This window comes from Stegastes partitus, unplaced genomic scaffold (genome assembly GCF_000690725.1).
Source record: "Stegastes partitus isolate 25-593 unplaced genomic scaffold, Stegastes_partitus-1.0.2 Scaffold1686, whole genome shotgun sequence".
In the NCBI taxonomy this organism is placed as follows: domain Eukaryota; kingdom Metazoa; phylum Chordata; class Actinopteri; family Pomacentridae; genus Stegastes; species Stegastes partitus.
Genome location: NW_007579417.1, coordinates 77,240 through 99,930, shown reverse-complemented (window position 1 = coordinate 99,930; position 22,691 = coordinate 77,240). Strand labels below are relative to the sequence as shown.

General features: G+C 39.4%; 2 protein-coding genes across 4 annotated transcripts in view; both read right to left on the bottom strand.

The window, feature by feature from the left end:
• Positions 1-1,205: 1,205 nt before the first annotated feature.
• LOC103372045 (ras-related protein ORAB-1) lies at positions 1,206-13,972 on the bottom strand. Its single transcript, XM_008301571.1, has 6 exons — positions 13,543-13,972; positions 9,948-10,020; positions 9,415-9,510; positions 7,558-7,653; positions 6,683-6,814; positions 1,206-2,440 (listed from the first exon to the last, which is right to left on the bottom strand). Exons 1-6 carry the CDS (start codon positions 13,554-13,556, stop codon positions 2,240-2,242), a joined length of 612 nt encoding a protein of 203 aa, XP_008299793.1. The 5' UTR covers positions 13,557-13,972; the 3' UTR covers positions 1,206-2,239.
• A 1,917-nt stretch (positions 13,973-15,889) lies between these two features.
• The window catches only part of cep68 (centrosomal protein 68), a 16,620-nt gene continuing 9,818 nt past the window's right edge, over positions 15,890-22,691 (bottom strand). For 2 of the 3 annotated variants that reach the window (XM_008301568.1, XM_008301569.1), the window contains exons 5-9: positions 21,799-22,000; positions 21,416-21,540; positions 18,564-18,686; positions 17,806-17,902; positions 15,890-17,692 (exon numbers count right to left, since the gene is read on the bottom strand). In XM_008301568.1, the coding sequence (XP_008299790.1) occupies positions 17,553-17,692; positions 17,806-17,902; positions 18,564-18,686; positions 21,416-21,540; positions 21,799-22,000 (687 nt within the window). In that variant the 3' untranslated portion in view covers positions 15,890-17,552. The remainder of the gene's footprint in view (positions 17,693-17,805; positions 17,903-18,563; positions 18,687-21,415; positions 21,541-21,798; positions 22,001-22,691) is intronic. The other variant, XM_008301570.1, reaches the window with a different exon arrangement.

Sequence of the window (22,691 nt, the reverse complement as noted above, 5' to 3'; positions counted from 1 at the left end):
GGGGGCTGTTCTCATGCGTACAACAGTCCAATGACTGGTTGACTGTTGATGTCTGTGATGTGTTTTATCTACAGTTCTGTTGGAGACACTAGGGGTCGCTGTAGTTTCAGATATTTCAGAGCGTATGTGTGCAGCAGAACAAGATTCTGTTATGATCACCGTGAGCCAGAGTTAGAGCATGGTGGGTAATACCGGTTGAGCTGTTGTCATAGTCCGAATAAAGGTTATTAAAAAGCTCACGAGTCAGCGAACTTCATGACAATGTCTAATTTTACTGTTCTGATGGAATATATATCATCAGCCACTGACGCTCCATCCCCATCTGCTGTTGTAGTTTCAGATGGGTGCCAGCAGAGGTGGCACAGACCTAGACAACATATAACAGACTATAAAACATGAGCTTCATTTGTCGTTCTGTTCCCTATGTTTGTCCTTTTTGTACATCTTTCTTCCCTTCCACTTCAGCACTTTCATCAAACTCTTATATGTTCCTTACCATTATTTGTAGCTTTTATATCAACTCCTTTCCTCCTTTCCTTTCTTCTCTGATCCATTTGCTAGATTTATGTGACATAGAAGCTGTAACACAATGATTTCCATGGGGATTAATAAACTGTTCAACACACCTATTATCTTTTGCAATGTACTTGTGCCGCATTTATACTATTATGTATAATTATTATATCATACTCCTGCCTCATTTTACTTGGCAAGAAATGTCTATTCTCTTGGCAATCAGTGAAAATTGTACTTCCTTTCTCAGTTGCTCTGTTATTTTCTTTTAGGATAGTTAACAGTTGAACATTGAGTAAACTGCATTTGCTTCAAAGGTTTCAAGGCAATCTGATCAGACGGGGGTCAGTGTATTTCTACTTGACATGTTCCATTTAACATTTCCGATATCATGTTTTAGGGAAGTGCTCACTTCGATCCTTCCTTTCGCCTGACAATCCAATGATTCAGTCTTCCACCAGTCAACCAAGCACAACAGTAAGCTGGAACTTTGTATGATTTCCTGCAAACCTGCTGACATGTGTTTACTGGAAACTAGAGCAAAATGCAGCAGCTTCAGAAATGTGGTTCACTAAGCTAATGTGCATGTGTCCACAGGCACACATCTACGGTCACTGTCTTGTGACAAGACCTTCACAGATAGATGCACAATTAAGTACAATTCTAACATGCAGCAAACACTGGTCCCAGAGTTATTTTCAAACTGATTTCAGTTGTCTTTATTATGAAAACAAGAGAACATCGTATTTTATATATATGCAATTCTGTACTGAGATTACACACGGCAGTTTGTGGACCCTATGTATCTGGCAGTAGATATACCAAATGACTGTAGAATAAATAAATCAAAAATGTTTTCTACATATCACCAAAAACTGCAGACACATCCTTCCATTTCATAGAGTCTGGTAGTACAATATTTATTTTCAGTTTAAGTGTTACATATTGAGCAACAAACTTACAGTTGTCTTCAGCCACATATTTAATGCAAAGAAAAAGAGTCAAGACCATTTCAATAAAGTATTGAACACAGCAGAACTGGCAAATCAGATTTTACATATATATATATACATAATGTTTATGTACATATACTGATGCACTGGAATTTAGATGCTGGACAGTTGAGATACTTGTGCAGAGGCTGGTGAGAAAAATGAGAAACACCTTCAAATGGAGACAGGCTGACTGACATACACTGAGAAAGACAGAAATTTGATCACAGAAGAAAAAAAGAAACAACAGAAAAGGTCCAATCAAACAGAAACTTAAAAATGGAACTGATTCATTTTCCAACCCTGCTGTAGGAATGCAGAGAAACTGACATTCACATACACTACACACACACGCGCACACACACACACAGTTCTCATGAACCTGCATTCAGAGGACCAAATAAAGGAGTCGTCTCTGAGATGTCTCACACGGGGTACGATGGGGACTCAGGTGATCATTTGACTTGGCCCTATTGGTAGAATCTGTCATTAATACCAGGACAGTATGACAAGAAGGATGCTTTAATTGTTTTTTGGTAGTGCGGCTACATTATGTACAGTACAAATACAGGCAACTTCATCTTAATCTCACATATACGTGAATCATGTCTTCCGATTCTGTCTGGTTGTTGTGGGGCTTTGCTGGGACACAGTGGAGTTTAGAAGGGGGTGGCAGCAAGGCTGGCAGGCCTGCAGAGCAAGAGGGTAGGGCCAAAGTGGAACAGGTTTCTCTCTCAGCAGCATCCTCCTGATGAAGTCTTGACAGTAGTACCTGGAGTCAGCTTCACGTTGGGTTTCTCCCCTCCCCCAGCTGTGGCCCCGGGGCCCATCCTCTTCTTTATTTCAGCAGCCATGGTCATAAAGGCCTGCTCCACATTAGTGGCATTCTTGGCGCTGGTTTCCAAAAAGGGGATACCCAGAGAATCTGCAAACTCCTGAACACAACAAAGGGACAGATGACAGGGGTTTAGGTGTCTTTTTTTGCAGTTGTTAGATTCTTCTTTTTGTTTTTTGTGCAAAGCCAACCTAAAACCCATGACAGGAGAAAAACATGGGACAAACATCCCAACTACTCTTCCTGACACAGCTTACTGATCTGGTACTGTACTTATCAGTTAAGAAGAACAAACAAAATAAATTAAGAAGAGAAATTAGATTGCTTTTTTTTTTCAAATTTCCTTTCTTTCACTTGTTTGACTTAAGAAAGCAGTTAGAGTACTCTTCCACTGCTGCCAGACCTTTACTATGAGGGCAGAGAACCTTTATATCAGTGTATTTAATAAGACATCAATATAATCAATCAAGAGATTAACATAACAACTGATTTTGATATTGATTTTCAGTACTTCCAAGCCCTTATTTGGAGCTGTAACATTATGATGACCTGCCCAATGCTGTGGACTACTCAAACAGCTCTGAGCCACCAGCACATGGACACAGGACGTCTGGGGGTGTCCTGTGGTTTTTGGCACAGGAATGCTGGCAGTGGGTCCTTCGGGTTCTGTGAGTTGCAGGCTGGATGGGGTTTGTTCCAGTGACTCCCTTAGGTGCATAATCACATTTGGGTAGGTTGGAAGCCACGCCAATGGCTTGGGGTCTTTTTTTTTGTAGTCCTCAAGCCATTACAGAGCAATTTTTGGTGTGTGGCAGGCCAGACTGTCCTGCTATGGGAGGCAGCTGTTGTCACAGAGTGCTGCTGCCGTGAAGGAACATACTTGGTCTGTGACAAAGTTCAGGTGGGAAGTACATGTCAAAGTAACCGCCACATGAACGGCAGGACCCAAGGTTTTCCAAGCACAACATTGCATTGACGCCTCCTAACCTGTGAGGGGTTTTAATGTTGTGGTGATGATGAGTAATGAGGTGTAACAGTGCAATGAAGAAACTTAAAGCCTCGGGTGCCACCGAGAGTCGATGCACTCTTACGGTGATTCACTGCTTTGAATGACTTGGATCCAATAGCTTTTTCACAAAATGTTCAGTGCTAACAGAAGTCTAGGAAAGATGTTTTTATTATGTTATTATTAATATTAGAATTTTAAATGACAAAAGTGAGCATAGCTTAAGAATTTGCTGCCTGAATGTGTTCACATATGCAAATGTACGCAAGTAGATGTCTGTCTGGGGGTGTGCATGGATGACAATCCCATATGTATCAGAACTAGTCTGTACAATGTGTTGTCCACCCACTGACATAGTTCAATTTTTGCTGCTCAAAAAACCCAGAATTTAAAGTTAGAGTGAAAAACCTGCACTCACACTGAGGGAACACTCAATGCTGTTTAAATATGTAGAAATTAACATTTTCAGACAATCTCTTGGCTTCACATGCCAATTCACATGTAAAGTGGCACAAATAGTTGTATAACCAAAAGAAGAAAAAAAAAGAAAAAAAAAGAAGAAGAGAAAAAAGTGACCAATATGACGGGGTGTGAATGTTGGATTATTGATTTTGGACAGATACACACACAACCCTCAAATCTGACATCAGGAAGTGTTGGGAGAAGGGGTTTCTAAATTATCTGACTACCCAACAAGCAAATAGGGGAGAATCAACAGGCTCCTTAATAGCCAATTTCATGCCATGTCTGTGTGCGCAGTCCAATAAGTGGACCGGAGACACAGACCTGGCTCAGTTTATATTACAATAGAGCTGCACAGGTCTGCTACATGGCGGTTGCATTTCCCCTCATATCGAACACAAAAACACATGAGGAAATACCAGCGAGTCACAGTTCATGCTGTAGCACCATATCAGTGATTATTCCTGAGGTGTACTGAGCACAGTGTGTGAACATAGCACAGGATTTCTGGAGAAATGAGGACATCCTGTGTTTGGGGTCTGTCAATAGAAATTATGTACAAATTAAAGCTAATCTAACGTCCAGCAGTGACTACTTTAAATACAACTCTGTTTATGAGGAATGTAAGGGTTATCATACAGTCTCTCTTCATACCAAATGTGTTTTAAGCACCACTTGTCTTCCAGGCACATGCACAGCAAGTGTGCTTTCAGTGCGGACAGTCTGTGCATTTAGAAATTTTGAGCTGCATGCAGACTTGGCCTTAAATCAATAGGCTACAAATAAAGTACTTGTTGGATTGGTGAGGTGTACGGAGGTAAGGCAGTAGGTAGGGTGTCATTCTCCCTCTCAAGTTGTCTTTTGTCCATTATTAACAAAACTACTTCTGTCACTTCACACCCATTAACTGTGAGCATCATAAATGTCTGGATGGATGATGAATTCAGGCTATGACCACAGACTTTCCACCAGACGCTTGAGTGAAGCCATTAAGAACAGGCTGATTGGTTCATTTGAAGCTTGCTGAGGACTTAAGGTGAATACCAGGAGAACGGAATTTTGTTTGTGTTGCTAAAAGCACTTGCTACCTTCACCAAGGCTAACCCGAGTTTCTCATAGGAAAAGGGAAGTTTAAAGGGTAACTCTACATGATATACTAGTGCAAAGACAGTCAGGCTACAGCACAAGATAGTAACCTTTAAACACAAAAACTGTTGTGACATGAAAAAGATTACAAGAGCTACTGTTTGTGGGAGTAAGAAAGAAAAGTTGCACTCAAAATTATTTCACCCCCATTGCAAATCAGGTTTATTGGCAAAATCTACAAACTTTCAGCTGTTTTTGATAAACAGTTCAAAAAAGAACAATTTAAACAGCTCAACACAACTTATATGACAGGTGGTTTCTCCAAATTCAACACAATATACCACTTTTAATGACTACTGCTGTCTCAAAACTATTAACCCCTTCTTAACAAGCACCTTAGAGACTAGAGCACCTTTTTGCTGCTATGACCTGCTGCAAACGTGATGCACAACCAGACACCAGGTTCTGACAGCATTCCCAAGGAATCTTAGCCCACTCCTCATGGACAATAACCTCCAGTGCTCTAATATTCTTGGGTTTGCGTGCTGCAACTGCCTTCTTCAATTCCCGCCAAAGATTTGCTTTGGGACTCAAGTCAGGCGACTGCGATGGCCACTCTGGCATCTTCCAGGACTTCTTCTGAAGCCAAGCCTCGGTGGACTTTGAGGTATGCTTGGGATCATTGTCCTGTTGGAAAGTCCGATGACGCCCAAGCTTACGCTTCCTCAACGAAGGCATGACATTTTCTCCTGCGATTTGCTGATACTGGACTGAATCCATCTTGCTTTCCAAATGCTGCAGTTTTCCAGTGCCAGAAGACACAAAGCAGCCCCAGAGCAACACCAAGCCACTACCATGCTTCACTGTAGGCACGGTGTTTTTTTCAGCATATGTGTCATTGTTCCTCCTCCAGACGTACCACTGATTCATGGGCCCAAAAAGTTCCAGTTTTGTTTCACTGCTCCACAGAACAGAATCCCAAAACTTCTATGGCTTATTTGCATGGTTTTGAGTGTATTGGAGGTGACTTTTCTTGTGCTTTTGGGTCAGTAGTGGTGTATGTCTTGGAGTGTGGGCATGGAGACCTTCAGCGTTTAGTGCACGCCTTACTGACACTGAAACCTCAGTGCCTGCTGCCACCAAGTCTTGCTGCAGGTCCTTTGCAGTCACTTGAGGGTTCTTGGCCACCTGCCTCCTCAGACATCTGGTGGTAGCTGCTAATAGCTTCCTCTTCTACCATGTCCATGTAGTGAGCCACTGTTTTTTTTTTTTTAACTTTGAACTTGCAAACTATACTTCCAACTGTATCTATGGGAACATTCAGTGCTTTTGCTATCTTTTTGTATCATTTTCCTTGGTTGTGCAAGGCAATGATCTCCTCTCCAAAGTTTTGGGACAATTCTCTTGACTTAACCATATTTCTAACAAGCAATCAAACGTTGCTATGAAGAAACCCCAAAGCCAGTTCAGGTATTTTTGTTCGATTTCAAAAACATCTAATGCCACTAATGAAGCCCTTGACTAGTGACGTCAGGTGTGCTTAAACAACGCCTGAGTTGCAAATGAGTGCTCTTATGTGGGATTCTATTCAGGGGGTTGAATAATTTTGAGACAGCAGTAGTCATTAAAAGTGGCATTTGGAGAAACCACATATAAGATTAGTTGTGTTGAGCTATTTAAATTGTTCTTGCCTGAGTTGTTAATCAGCTAAAAGCTTGTAAATTTTTCCAATAAATCTGATTTGCAATGAGGGTTGAATAATTTTGAGTGCAACTGTATGTGCCTTACCTTTGCTGTTGTGTAATCCACCACTTTCTTTGTCGTCAGGTCACATTTGTTTCCAACCAATAGCTTGTTGACGTTTTCACTGGCATAGCGGTCAATCTCCTGTAACCACTGTTTGACATTGTTGAAGGACTCCTGAGACAAGAAACACATAAAACATAGCACTGAGTCAGATATGCTACTATAGGAAATCAGCATACTTTCAGCCATATTTAAGACTTTTTACTGCAATAAGGGGAGCTTTTTGATTGGAGGACAGTTTTGAAAGTATAAGACATTAAACGAAAGCAAATCATGAAATACTGTGGAGTGATGTTACAGCTTCTGAACACTGACACACAGAAACATTGTATCTATATACAAGTGAAGTGCTACAGTAGAGAAGATATCATTTTTATACTTTGGGCAAACATCAGAGTTGCAACACGTAATAAATAGCAGTGGAACCTAGTCTCTTATTTCTAAGTTGAACAAGCATTCAGATGACAGTGTGGCTGCAGTATGGACTCTAATCGCAGCTGACTGTAACGGCCCTTAGCTCATGACGTGGTAAACAAAGTTAACTAAAACTGAAGAGAAGTTCCACAGCAGGTATTTACATACAGAAAATCACTTTTGTTTTCCCAGGTATAAACAGACTGAAGTTAGTAGATCACATGTAATTGTCATGTACCACTCCACAATACCACTTGTGCTTAACCCAGCAACCAAAAACCATATAGTGAAATTCAAAAATTCATCAAATTCTGGGTACCCATTTAGATTGCAGGATGTTTAATAACTATTAAATTAAAATGTCTGCTCAAGGTGAAATCACATCTGCTGGTGAACACACAAAATAAACTAATAAATATGAAATAGTGTGGTGTTCAACTGACCTGGTCTGTGACATCATACACGACAATGATCCCATGAGCACCTCTGTAGTAGCTGGACGTAATTGTACGAAACCTCTCCTGCCCTGCTGTATCCCACTGTCAAAGGAGAAAGATAATTCAGTTGATAACAGGATTTACAAAGACAACAGCTACACAATTAATATAGTTTTTAAATACAAATGGCATCATAAAAAACACTATAAGCAATATTAAAGATCATCAAATTTGCCCATTTATTGGGCAATACTTTCAAGTAGTAACACAAATTACAGTATTTATTGCTTTCTTTACGTGTCTAAAAATCTCTTAGGACATTACAGACAATTGATGATTTTGCATCCCTGTGCACTGACCACTTCAGACTTTAAACGCAGACAGCGGACACATACACAGTTCCGTAGGTGCACGTCAACAGTTGAAACTGCCCCTCACATTGAACACAGAAAAACACACAGGGTTCCCGTGGATGGATATACCAGCTAGTAACAGACTGGGCTGTAGCACTCTGTCAGTGGTCAAAGTGGGCAGGCACAGCACAGAACCTTTGGAGAATTTTAGACTTTCCACTTAGTTTGGGCACCGTGATGGAAAGCATGTACAAATCAAAGCACCGCTAAAGTGTGGCAATGACTACTTCAGCTACAACTCTTTTAATGATAAAATAAAAAGGTGTGTATCAAGGTGAATGTCTTCACACAGCATTTTCTCATAACAAGTATTTGCTTTTCTAGCATGCTAGAAATGTGTACAATATGTGCAGGCACAAATTTTGGGATGCACATGGATGTCTGCAGATGGTCTGTACAGTCTTCGGCAGATGATGATTTTTAGGGACACACAGAAATGGAAAACATTAACTGGCCTTTATAAGTCTTCACTGAAAGTCATTACAATGCCAATATCATGCAGCACTCTTAGTTTACATCATTTTCTCACTCTTTAAATGGTTAACTATATTTCATGCAAAGGCTGCTGATATTCTATTTTTTTTCTTCTTGTCATCAAATCATATATGCAGCCTCAAAACATCAATGAATGTTTTCCAAGTACAAGTTCTGTGTGTGTTTCCAAAGAATTATATATTTAATCGTTTGTGCCATGAAGTCAGCTTCATTGTTGTCTAAGAAATAATAAAATCACAATAATAGGCCACACTTTAGTAGTGAGCGACATATTCTTTCATGACCATTAACCTACACACTGTAGTGTAATTTGACTGAGTTCCACATACACCATCCTGCTGCCCCATATATTCATAAGACCAAATGAGGTTTAATGTGTTCACATTTCATGCCTTCTTCTGATAAAAAAAAGAGCTGGTCAAGGTTTTTTTTGTATATTAAAATAATGCTCCAAAATGCAGCTGAAACTTAGGGGAACATTAAGAAACTGGCTAGATATGCCAGCAAATTAAATAAACATGTACCCAGAAACTCTTAGGACCTGTCCAGTTTTACTCCATAAATGCAGACTGGTGATACACCATGTTTATTCTTTCTGTGTATACAAGTTAAGGTAACGCAAATGTCATTGAATATCAAACATGTTTTCTGGTACGTTTGACTACAGGTAGAATTTAGTGTTGCTAGCTTTCTTTCAAAAATATGGGAAGGATATGGTCTAACACAATGTGGAGAAAAACTTGAAAGAATTTAAACTGTTCTTCATTAATTTTACCCTCTGAAATGATTTTGACTGCATGGACTTGGAGATGCAAACCACAGTGTCAGTAAGACGAAAGACAGACTAATGCATTGTTGGTTTGAGCTATTATATGGAATTTGACAGTACAAAAATACATATATACACAATATAAAAGCACTCTGCAATGCAAAAGTGATGCCGTAGGTTACTCACAATTTGAAGTTTAATGGTCTTTCCATCTAGTTCTATGGTTCGTATTTTGAAGTCCACACCAATCGTGCTAATGTAACTTTCCGTATATGTGTCATCCTGCAGAGAGAAACAGAGTCAGTGAATGGCTCACACATCCTGTTCACTTCCTGCTTCACAATATATGTGCACACACAAACAGTACCATAAATGACTACTAACTTTAGTGGAAAGTCGTTAGGGTGTTGGCAGGGAAAAACATTCAACTGCATACAAATTGAAGTAAGTTACACTGCGAGTGAATGAGTTACATGCAAGTTAACTGCTTGAGTCTGTAAATACAAGCAGCACATGCTGCTTCTGAAACTCACTGAGATAATCAGAAAGTTTGTTATTGTGTTAATAAGAAACCAAGCTAAAATTGCTAAGAAGTATTGTTGTCCAGCTGAAGACTGTTCAAAGTAAAACTCAAAAGACTGTTAGCCTGTAAAACCACAAGCCTGCTTAAAGGAAAATAGAGTTAATAGCACTTCATGTACTATCGCAGGGAAACTTACTGCAAATCGCAGAAGAAGGCAAGACTTTCCAACACCCGAGTCACCAATCAGGAGCAGCTTGAATAAATAGTCACTGTGAGACAAGGGGGAAAAAATGATAGTTAGAGGATATTCAGAAATTGTAAACCAAGTAAGTGAGTTACAGATCAACAACATAAGTACCTGCCATAGAAAGGAAACTCAAGGGCAATTTAAAATGTCACACTTGGTCAAATCTTGATGTGCCGTTCTACTTTACTGCCACTTTTTGGTAAATGCAAATATACCATAGGTGCGAACATATTTTGGCCAAGCAGCTGAAAAATCTGTATTTTACAAGGAAAGGAACCATTCAGGACAATGAACTCTGCTGGGCTCAGCCACACTTCCAGAATAAAATGTGAATACACTATCATCGTGGAACTGGATATATGAAGTAAACAGTAAGAATCCCAGAAAACAGAGTAAAGAAGTACTCTTTGGCCCTATATTGTACCTCTCAATCCCAGTTCTGAGTTTAGTCTAATTCGTGTTTACAGGGATCACATTACAGTAATTGAGGTGTTTTGTTCCTGGGCCAGAGGTCCTGCATCTCTGAAAGTCCTTGCTCATACAGCGGTACTTTCCAGAGAGCCACACACAACATCAAGGTAGAATTATTAGCACTAAACAACATACTTATGTACAACATTTACTAGGACAGCAAGGAGTATATAGAAATTACTGATACTATTAATATTAAGATTTGGAATGAGAATTTCCCATGCTATTATTGTAGTTGAAAGAAAAATTACAGAGTTGGCTTGCTGACTAGTTTTTAAAAATGTGAGTGAGACAGTAAGAGAAACAGGAAAAAACCCTCAAGCTTAGTCCGGTGATTGTTTCAAAATGGCTATTTACTAAAGCTGTCTAACAACGATTGAAACGTTCGGTACACAAGGTGTCATAAATAGCTATAACAAGCTCAAAGCAATTTTGAATCATTTTGAAGTTGTGTTATGTTATCTTTACATTTCAAGACTGATAGGATAGGACATTTTAAGTTCCTGGGATTGCAGTCTGTCTTTGCTGTCTGCTCTGGGATGGGCTCACTTTTCATTCTCAAAGAGCACAGGCATAAGACTACCTGCAAAAAGGGTAGGAAATTTTACTGTTACATTGAGATTATCCAGCCTAGTCACCCACTATTACACTATCATGAGACAAGTCAGGTCTAAGCAGCCTGCAGCTAACGCACAGGTCTAAACTATATCCTCCACCACTTCAATTTACCACCCCAGAATACACATGTGGCAACTTATGTGGTTGTACAGCTACACAAATTCAAATAGACTACTTTGCCTGATTGATATCTGGTGTATCAAAATCCTGCTCATGTTCAGCCTTTTTCTGTTTCCACTTATTATTGCTGATCCTCTCCAGTGCCTTGGAGATGTAACAAATACTACACTTTTCAATATCAAGGACTTCTGCAGTAAAATCTACTAATAATGCACCACAATAAACCATACATAAAGACAGACTCTGTGACACCATGCATACATTTCCTGAACAGCGGTTTTGAAGCTCAGTGTGGTGGCTCTGGCTGTCGCCATCTTAGCAGTGCCTGCCTCCTTCTAACTCCCAGCTAATCCAAAAATGAGCAAAAATGTGGAGCGTGAGTGGAGCTGAGGTGGGCTATACAAATGTCTCTGGGGCCAGTGACTGCATGAGAACTGCATCCATCAGTCACTCAAAAAAGCCACGCCCTTGACTGAGTGCACCTTAAATCCACCCCTCCTACAGTGGTCACATACAGGTAGCTATACAGACACTAATCATGTTTGTACCAGGCTATAAACATGTCTATTTCTGCTGTAAAGTTGTCTGTTTTATCATGGGGGTCTATGGAGACCGACTCACTTTGGACTAAGCCTCAAGTGATCATTTGTGGTACTGTTTTTGGCACTTTTGCACTGACTTCCTTTTTCTGCATCTTAGGTTGCTGCTTGTTTATCGCCAGCATCAGGAGAGGGAAAGCATAAATGTAACTTTATTCTCACATCTCACTTGAGACTGGTAATCTGAACACTGTCCTGTCTTCAAGGACTAACTCTATTCCTCTTCTTCTCATTGTAAATTAAAAAAATAAAATAAAAATCCAGTCATACGCTCTTCATTAAGTCTGTGACTGGACAATAGCTGTTCCTATGCAAAGCTGATTGCTGACGTCTCAAGAAGAACTCTGACAACAAAACCAAATTAACTGAAAGAAGAGTCCTTGCAAATCTGGCGTTGAAACTAAGGAAAAAAACAAACTTCATTTCGACATTAAATGCAACATGTTTTCTCCAACTTTAAATGTACAAATTTCATCAGTCTATTAACTGTGATTCATAATAGTATTTAGGTCAACAGAAACATCCAAAATGCACCATTGATAAGAGTCAAGCTGTGTCATTTAGAAATTCCAGCAGTCCCATCATAGGTTGTTACTTAAACCAGATACTTGGTAGTCAGTGCTCTGAATTACCCTGTACACCAAAATGTGGGGTAAAGGTACCTTGTTTTTATTTGGACACTGACTCTTATTGACTAAGACCATTTTTAACACTATCTAGAAATATCTAGCCTATACCAAGGAGGTGAATCACTAAAATCCAATGCTTAATCATCCTAACAATGCGTATGGAAATGAAATATCCCTATTTAGAGTGATGACAACTTCAGAGGGGACAAAGCAGTTTTTACATTTGGGAACAAGGTGCAATTATTTTACATTCATATTCCTATGTGAACGTTTAGGAAGAGAAAACCAAAGACAGCGAGAAAGCTGAAGTAACATATTACTTAACATTGCTGTGGGGAAATCGAGTGCCTGCCCTGTGGCATGTGATCCAACACATGACTGGGAGGCTGTGGAGGGGCTGCTTCAGCACTACTAGACCACAACAGTGAAAACTGATTCATCCACAATGTCAGGTAAAGTGTAAAACCAACTACCCCGACGTAAAGAATGGATGCCTGCTGCCAGAGTAATGTTTGTTAAAAGCAGCAAGGAAAGTAGTGCGATGACGCACACAGAATAAAGGAGGCAAGACATTTACAATCGACAAAACTTAAGTGCCATGTATCAAAAATCTAATTAAAGGAACATTCGTACGGTCATTAGCATCAGAAATGTATGAATTTAGGTACATAATAGGTACTTGTAGGTGACGTCGCGGACAACTGTGTTTTTCATTAAAAGGAAACCAGCTGTTAAGCACAAACACAATAAGTTACAGCAGACAGTCAATGTTCAACAGGACACCTCTGACCTGACACATCTCAGCGTAAAACGAAAAACTGAAGCTTCAACTCTTCGCCCAACAGCTAGCTAACAGTGTTAGGAATGATATGAGGAAGTTTATTGACTATTAAGAGCTTACTATCAACAGGCCACCAATATTCCTTGAAAATGTTGGCTGTATGTCAGGCGGGCACAGGTGGACAATAAGGCCACGGTCATGTGACGCTAACTTAGCTCCATTGCTTACGTTAAGTTATTTGCCAGCAATAACTTACTTGATAGCACATTGCTAATCCTAGCTAGCTGAACAAAACGTTACACATCGTTCTTAAGTATGATACTTACTATTCAGGATTCATTGTTGACTCGTAGTACGGCGTATACCCTTTCGTGAAATGTCTCCTTTTTGTCTGTCCGCAGATAAACAGCCCCGGTGAATAAAGAAAACGGGAGCGATAGCTAGCTAACACTGCTCCCAAAACAACGGCCAGCTAGCTGTTTCTCAGTAAAAATCCAAAATGGCTGCAACTTCAACCAGGAAATAGCTAACATTAGCCAGCGTGTTAGCCAAGTCAGGAATAACACAAAAATGTGGCTTGGTTTTTACGGATACTTTTAAAACAGACTTGAAACACGTTCTTAAATCGTAACGCTACAGCGAACCAACAGGGGACAAAGGTGGATGTCTAGCTGGCGGAGCTTCCCTCTTTTCCTCGCTGAGTCGTTTGCTGCAACAGAGCTGTCAAGCCCTGTAGGAGGGATTACGTCATTTAGTGAAACGTGGCAGAGAGGAGGCAGTTAATGTCAAAGCACACACGTTACACAACGTCCGGACAAAGACTTCAACATAACCCCCAACAACCTGTATATTGTACAATTTGCTTGTGGGCGACAGTGGGGCTTTTATCGACAAGGGCATGAATGTAACTTCCACTGACACTCCTCTTGCATCTACCGAACTTTACAGCAGCAGTAAGTGGGTCACTTTACCACCAGGTCTCACTGCACAGCTTGGTCAGCAGCGGAGTTCATTCCAGCTGACATTTGAATTAACCGCGGTGGACAGTACCGAACGGTATTCTTGGTGTAAATTAAACACCATATCAAAAATGATCAGTATAATGCATTCTATGGCACACAGTCTCCCAATAATCCAGAAACTTCTTGAGTTCACGTGCGTGCCATGAGTCATGGCTGTGTCATCACTCTCTTAAGAAACAGATAATAAGATCACTGCTCATGTCAGCACCTGTACACAGATAGGCAGGCTGCAAACGAGTCAGTCCAAGTCGAAGTTACTGCTTCTTTTTTTTTTTTTTTTTTTACCAAAGATCTGTGAGTTTGATTCACTCATTTAAATTTAGTTTTTTTCCGTAGCAACAAACAGCTTTGTTTGACTTTACATAGACAGACATCAGTCTTCAAGGAACCATTTTATTTTATTTTATTTTATACCCAAGCATTCTTGATGGTTTGCATGTAGACTGTCAGAGGATTCCTTCACTGAAACTTCCAAACTTAGATGATGTCATCCACACAAAGCAGTATACACCTCATTCCTGAGGAAAAATACAAACTGGTAGCACAGATATGCAAAACTATTTGATTCTTAAGGCCTTAAAAGTTAAATCTTTTTTCTTTAATACAATTAACAAACCCCAAAAAACCTAAAGTTAAAATGCTGAATGGGCACACAAACATTTATAAAGTATGACGCAGACCTGTGGGGCCTAGACTTCTGGCAGAGGGGAAGGTACAAATGGACAGATAACACTGTATCAAAGGCACTAAAAGTAAAGTGAGGATGCTTCCAAATAAAATGGGATAATAATTTTCATGTATTAGTTCACTTCATACAACGTGCAATAAAGAGAGAGAGAGAAAAAAAAAACTAAAGTCAGTGTGTAGTTTTTGTTTACCTGCATAAAAAAAATCTTGAATTTCCCCAAGGAGATGAATAAAGTATCTATCTATCTATCTATCTATCTATCTATCTATCTATCTATCTATCTATCTATCTATCTATCTATCCATCTATCTATCTATCTGTCTGTCTGTCTGTCTGTCTGTCTGTCTGTCTGTCTGTCTGTCTGTCTATCTATCTATCTATCTATCTATCTATCTATCTGTCTATCTGTCTGTCTGTCTGTCTGTCTGTCTGTCTGTCTGTCTGTCTATCTATCTATCTATCTATCTATCTATCTATCTATCTATCTATCTATCTATCCGGTCTCCAGGGGTGACAGTATACTGACAGCAGATTTTTCATAGTAACAGTGCGCAGAATGTGGTGGGAGATGTTACTTTGAAGTATCTCTAATGCCATTTTTTGGTACTGCAACTGAAAGCACCACTACCTCAATTACATTCCTCTCTATTGTACTCTATGTATTCTATTTTTTATCCCCCCTCCTTTGGGTTGGGGGGAAGGTTGGTTCCTTCCCAACGTTGCCAAACACTTGCTCAGAGGGAGTCCAAAGGCTACTTTGGATTGTTGGGTTCTCTGTTTAAATTTTGTAAGGTCCTTACCTTGCTATGTTAAGCGCTGTGTGATGACATGTTGTAAACAAATAACTAAAATTGAATTGAATTGGTCCAGGCAAAAATCCCAGCGACCTAGATCTCCCAACCTGGACATTAAAAACCAATACTATCTGGCTGGAGAGAAGAAGAAAAAACAACATAATATATGTTTTGTGATTTAAGTGAACTGATCCTTTAATATAATGGTCAGCGATAAAACAAAATTGACAACACATTAAAAAACTAGCTGTTGTGTTATGCTGGCAATACAGACAATGGCCCCCTGTCCTGTACATATGGGACCCTTTGTTAAAGGAGCTGATAAGAAAAGTCACTGATACCTGTGAAAAAAAAATTGTTTCTAAAAATGCATACCATTATGTGTGAGTAGGCATACTGTACAGTTCAGTGCAATGCAGTGTATGACTATAACTGTCAAGTAACTGGTAAGAGATCACAGTGTGAGAAACAGATGTAAAGCTGATGTTTTGAAAAAGAGTGTATAAAGGTCAGACACAGCTGTTCATGTCCTCAAATGCTGAGTCAACTGTTTCATATCACAAAAGTGTGTCCATGCACAATTATGTAATAATATTACAACTGTACAACTGGTTAATTATATGTGGTGCATAAATAAACTTTAAATAAAAAAGGAAAAAAAATGCTATTTTATTATTACCAAAACTGAATTATTTCTTCTTCAACCTTATTTTGTCCTAAGATGTTAAAAGATCTCTGAAGTGATCATTTGTCTTTCGTCTCTTCAAAAAAGTGTCATACAAACTAGACTGGAATGTGAAAGGCAGTTGTACTTAAAGACCCGTTGAACATTCAGTTTGTCACTCCTTTAGAAAAGTCAAGTATTAATTTGTTATCAATTAATTTATTGTTTACACCCAGAATAATAAAATACTATTAATTTGCCTGTTAAAGAAGTTTACATTGTCACTTTGTACATTGAGTTTTAAATGTAAATTTAATGAATGCATTTGACTTTTTAAAGCTGAAAGCAACCTCCTGACTTTGGCGTTAATAATCAGATTAGTATTTGGCTGTTAGAGCAGCAAATCTTTTTGATTCATAGGGTCTTACTTCTCAGAGCAATGACAGACAATTGTTTTGCCCTACAAAGCCAAAATGTAGTAACTTCTGGTTTGATCAAAGCTGAATTATGGCCATTAACTGACTTTTTGACCTCTTATCTTGCCATAAAACTTGTTGGACCACCTAGAATGTGTCATTTGGAAGCACATGTGGCACATTGCAATGACTGCATTATGACTAGTTCAGGCTAGCTGTTAGCCTTAGCTAAAGCTACTTTAGCCAAACGTTACAAACCAATTCTCTCAGCTTTGCTTTATATGAAGCCTCAGCAATTGGGTTTGAGCATGACTCAGTTTTTCAACACTGAGCATCAAATCTGTGTTGTTGATGTTTTGTATTTAATTCTTGGGTTTTTCATATTGCATTTTAGGTATCTTTTGTTTAGGATTGTATTTTGATGCAGATGCATTATTTCCAATTGAAACTGAGGGCCTGTATTAAGTTGGAAAGCATAATAGTGACAATAAGAATGAGTAGAAAAAGACAACAATATGAAGACAGAATAGAGCATTCACATAATCCTTTACAGTGTTATGGAAGCACTTTGAGACCCTGTACCAGTCTTGAATATTATTATTGTTATTTTTTTTAATCACTGGTGCTTTTTGTGAATCATAAACAAGACCCCTGCATTTGAAAACATAGTTGTGGAAATAAGTTTAAAGAAAGAAAAGACAAATAAATCAATATCTCAGACATGCCTTGCAATTTGTTAACAAAGTAGAACCCTAAACCTCCACAGGGCTATCCTCTCTGCTCTGCTGAGTCCGGCTGTCCATTGCAGACAGGATGCAAGAAAAGAAGTGTTCCATGTGGATCTGCAGAGCTCCAGACTGTTTCTCAATCAGCATCAGGCTGTCTCTTAAAACTGCAAATAAGAATACAGAACGCAAAGTAGACTCAGATTCAGTGGGAAAGCAAAGATGAATCAAAAGTTTTCAATTCAGTTTTTGTTGTTAAAGTTTCATGTGGCAGACTGACGTGGAGAGGTACTGTTGATGCAACTGAGGAGAAGCTGTCCGGTGTGCAGAACACAGGAGGTCAGGGGCTGATGGCTGCTCACCTCTTTCTGAAAGCTCTAACAACAAGACAGTCAGATTATACTGTAGACAGAATAGACTGTCCATGAGGTGGACACTTTTTACATTCGGGTTGTATTGTTGAATTCACGTCATTGTTTTTCCTGCTCCACTTTAAGCAGTGCTGAATGATTTTAATTGCCTAAAAATCCAGATGAGTACAGATCAATATGTGGTTTTTCACTTTTTTTGTAAACATTTGAAATGAAAAATGACTGCATGTTTGCTATTTTGTAATTGTATATGTTTGTCCACAGTGCTACAAAATGCACAAACCCAGTGGAGACAGCATGAAAGAGAACAACTGAAACCGAAAATAACAGATACTGAGCAGATGCTATACTGTCAGGTTTATCATCGGTACATGCCTGAACTAAGAGTAACCAAGAAAATTATGGGATCCAGCAAAAAGAGCCTTTCTGCATAAGAAACAGAAATTGGTGAATTTTCTTTCACTAAACCCACAGAGAAATCCTACACACTAACAAATGTGGAAACATGTCCACCAGTGCATCAGTGATGGCATCTACATCCACCTAACCGTCTGTTTAATGCCACTTTATCCCTTACAATATACAAAATATAAATTAAGCACTGTAAGATACTGAATTGTAAGTAAATGATTATAAATAATACAGGATTTTGAAGCTCAGTCCTCACCTGATACTCAGCCAGAGATGACTTCACATTATCTGTGTCCCCAGTGGCTGCAGCCAATATCTCCATCTTCTCTGAGACTGCATACAGCTGCTGGATAAGCAGCTCCAAGTGTGAGCAAAAGACCTGGAACGTATACAACATTCATTGCTGTTTTTACTAAATCACGATCAATGTTGTGGAAAATGTATCCCTGCAAGTCTAGTTTTCAAACTGTCAAAATCGTGTATGTCCTTGTGAAGGCAGTGTGCTCTACTGCATCATCTGCCACAACATTGGTTTTGGGTTAGCAATCCACATATATGACATATTCTAGATCGATATGTACAAAGGCAAACATAAATCTAAGGATTTGATCATGTTAAACTCATGCGGTGTGTACTCAGTCCCATACACTGCATGTGTTTAGAATGTCTGGGTAATGTGAGTGCAGGAAGTACATTGGGGTCTGCTTGGAGCTTGCTTGGAATTGCGATACAGTTTCCTCCAGTAGAATGCCTTTTCTTTCTTCTTTTCCTTCTCCATCAGATTTGACCAATTTGAACAACTTTTTAGCCAAACAAAAGGTAAGCCGGTAACATCTGTAGCAGGAACAAACAGAATGCGCTCCCTACAAGATGGGATCCCTATGTCAACATGCAACTGCAACACCTGTTTCGAGTAATTATGAATTGGCATGGATGAATTCAAAGCAGATAATAATGGACCAGTGTCAGAAGATCCTTTGGAACGACTGGAGCCTTGGGTGAATGAATGACAATAATGAACACCACACACAGTAATGGCATACGAATGATTATATAAAAAAATAAAATAAAGGAAATGTCAGTGTGAAATTCAGATACCCAAAACAAATAAAATTAGGGGCTGCAAGGTGGCGCAGTTGGTAGCACTGTTGCCTCGCAGCAAGAAGGTTGCCGGTTCGTTCTGCGTAGAGTTTGCATGTTCTCCCCGTGCAGCGTGGGTTCTCTCCGGGTTCTCCGGCTTCCTCCCACAAGGTCCAAAAACATGTTGAGGTTAATTGGTGATTGTAAATTGTCCGTAGGTGTGACTGTGGGTGTGCTTGGTTGTCTGTCTCTAGGTGTGGCCCTGCGATGGACTGGTGACCTGTCCAGGGTGTCCCCTGCCTTCGCCCTAAGTCGGCTGGGATAAGCTCCAGCCCCCCCCGCGACCCTAGTGAGGATTAAGCGGTGTATAGATAATGGATGGATGGAAATAAAATTAGACCACTTAAGTGTGCACACTTGAAAAAAAAAAGAAGTTCTTTCTGTCCTTTACTGAAAGAAAAAAAAAATCGTTGGGACCCAGTGGGTGTGTATATCCGTTCAATGAGGTCCAATGAGTCAGTATAGATGAGTACTTTCAAACCAGTGTACAGTTAGTGTGGTTAATGCTTAGTTCAGGGACTGGATCGCTCTCTCTCACTCTCCCTCGGTCTAGGATCTCCAAGGTGGGTGGCTCGCCTTCCAGCTCACTGGAACTTCTGGTCCTGCTCTGTTCTGTCCAATTCCTTCCTTCACAAAAACCTGACCTAATGGATAAGGTCATAACATTTCCCTCGGATTACTATTTGGTTACGCTGGTATCTCATCTAGTCAGCAGGATATACAACATCAAATTATAACCCAGCATCATCTCTTATAGAGATTCTTGACCCCACGTAAACCACATTGTAGGAGGACAAGCAAGTATTCCCTGCACCTCTCAAGGCCAGATTGTACCCAGGCGCCGACTTTCTCATCCTACATCAACCTCTTCCAGAGGTTAGCCAGAGCAAAAACAATCAAATGGAAACTCGACTTTTATCAGTTGCTTGCTTTGACAGAACACTGATTTAAATAGATAGTGAGAGAGCTGAAAGTTAGAAAAGAAACAACTTCACATCGGGTGGTGATAAGTTTATGTTCAATTTCAGTTCATAATGAATCGCAGTAAGTGAGCTGTTGTGAACATGCTGTTGATCCCCCTGATGATGAAGACCTGACATCACTGAAAACATACCACTGGGTCATTCCATGCCAATTCTTTTCCCAGTTTATATCATGTATTTTTTTTGACAAAAAATTTGCAAAACCTTCGACCTAAACTATGGAATCTTGCAAAAACCTACAGTTTTACTCCAAATATTTTTTTCAGTTATGAATTTTGGAAAATAGGCCCTCGGCGTTCAGTTTTATAACTTCAGCGATTCTTTTATAGCATCTTTAAAGCCTTGCCATTGCTGATTCTTCACAGGATTTGGCTGATTTTTATACTGAATATCCCAGAAACGTCAAGAAAAAGTTGGAACTCATAATCATGTAAATAGCTTGTGCTGATTTTTCAGTGATAATGACAGAAATTAAAATAACAAAAAACAAATTTATCATCAAAACAAAAAATATGTATATTTTTCAAGTTAGTCATGTTAGTTTTGTCATATCAAAGTGTCATTTGGTGCAACATCAAAAACTGACTGCCACAAGTCTTCCTAAAATTTGCTTCGAAGTTGGAAAATCCACTTTTTAGGACATTGCAACTGTATTTTTTTTCAAGAAGGATTGTTTTGATTTCCTTGAACCTTTTTGAAGGGAAAATCTTCATATTCATTGAAAACATATTTCAAAATTAAAGCTGTTATATTACTCCTTCATTATTTAAAAATTGTGTTTTTGCCTGATTTATTTTAAGAAAATCAATGACCTCAGCTGGAAGGCCCTAGGTGAGTTGGCATGGAATGACCCCACTGTGAAAGTGTTACAAAAGACAACAGGCTGATATACAAAGACCACACATCCAAATGGCTTCACCCTCGACACTGCACTTCCTCAAGTACCCAGCAACACAGTCATTAAGTAAATCAGATGAATGGTTACCTGTATGTGTTGCATCAGAGAGTTGCTCTGCTCCTGGTCCTCCTGGCTCACCCTCTGTCTGTCAGGCAGGGTGAGGCCACACAGCTGCTCCACCAAAGCTTCCACCTCCTTCAGACTGGAGCGAGCTGTTGACAGATGGGAGATGGAGGTTTTCAGTGCTGTGAGTGGCACAAGCTAACTTTACTTCATCTCCATGGTACTAGTCTGGAGGCTGATACCTTCAAACCTGGACATATGAAACCACAACTGTCTGCATAAAGAGAAACCACTCGGGAAAAAGACAAAAAATATCTCTTGTAATACGGGTGATTTGACCGTTTAAGAGTTTACAGGCCCAGGATCTGAACATCCCTCTAAACCTCCAAACCTTTTTCAATGAATACCTGTCTGAGCAGCACTCCTCTGCTCACTGCCCCTCTTTTTCCCTTCATCTTTGTCATCTTTGACCTTAGCCTGATTCTTCTTGTTTTCAGTCAAATGTCTCCCAGACAGGTCAGTGGAGGAGAAGATGGAGGTGGTGCCTGGCTCCAGAGACTCCCAGCTCGCTGTGGCCGGCCGGCTCAGCTGGGCTGTCACCTCCCTCACCTGCACACAGGAAACAAATGACCATTTGGATTACTGATTTTTGAAACCCAACTTTCCCCTGTGTATTCACTTATGATAAATAATAATAGTAATAATTCATTTTAGATTTGTTTAGTCATTGAACACAGACAGTCACGAATCCCATCTGTTAGCTAAAATACATTGTTTTAACTAAGCTGCATTTATTATATTTAACTGAAGGTCTAGTTTTGCTTTAACATTTTTTAAAGGTGTATTTGAATTCAAAGTTGGCCATATATTTCATTCTACACTTTTAACTTTTAATCTTCCCTTGATTCGCTGTAAGCAGTTTTGAGGTTTTTAAAATCATTGCCTTGATGTTTCATCAGTTTGTTCTAACTTTCCATCTGCAGCTGCAACTGACAGCTCAGTCATGCTGAAATGAACCATCTTTGCAGTTTTTTTAGCTAAAAAAACCCTGAAAGACACACTGTGGAGATATGTGATCCTTTGATAAATTTGCTGAAAAGGAGCACAACATGGGACCTCTAGATCTACTGTACCGACATACATACTTAAACACGAGCTTTGTAAGGAGCATCTTTTCTCCTTTGACAAATGCTTTAGATTTTCACACCTGAGTCCTTATGTCTCCATCAGGATGCAGAACCACTCAGTATTTTATTTAAACATTAATTAAATGTTATTATTATTATTATTATTATTATTA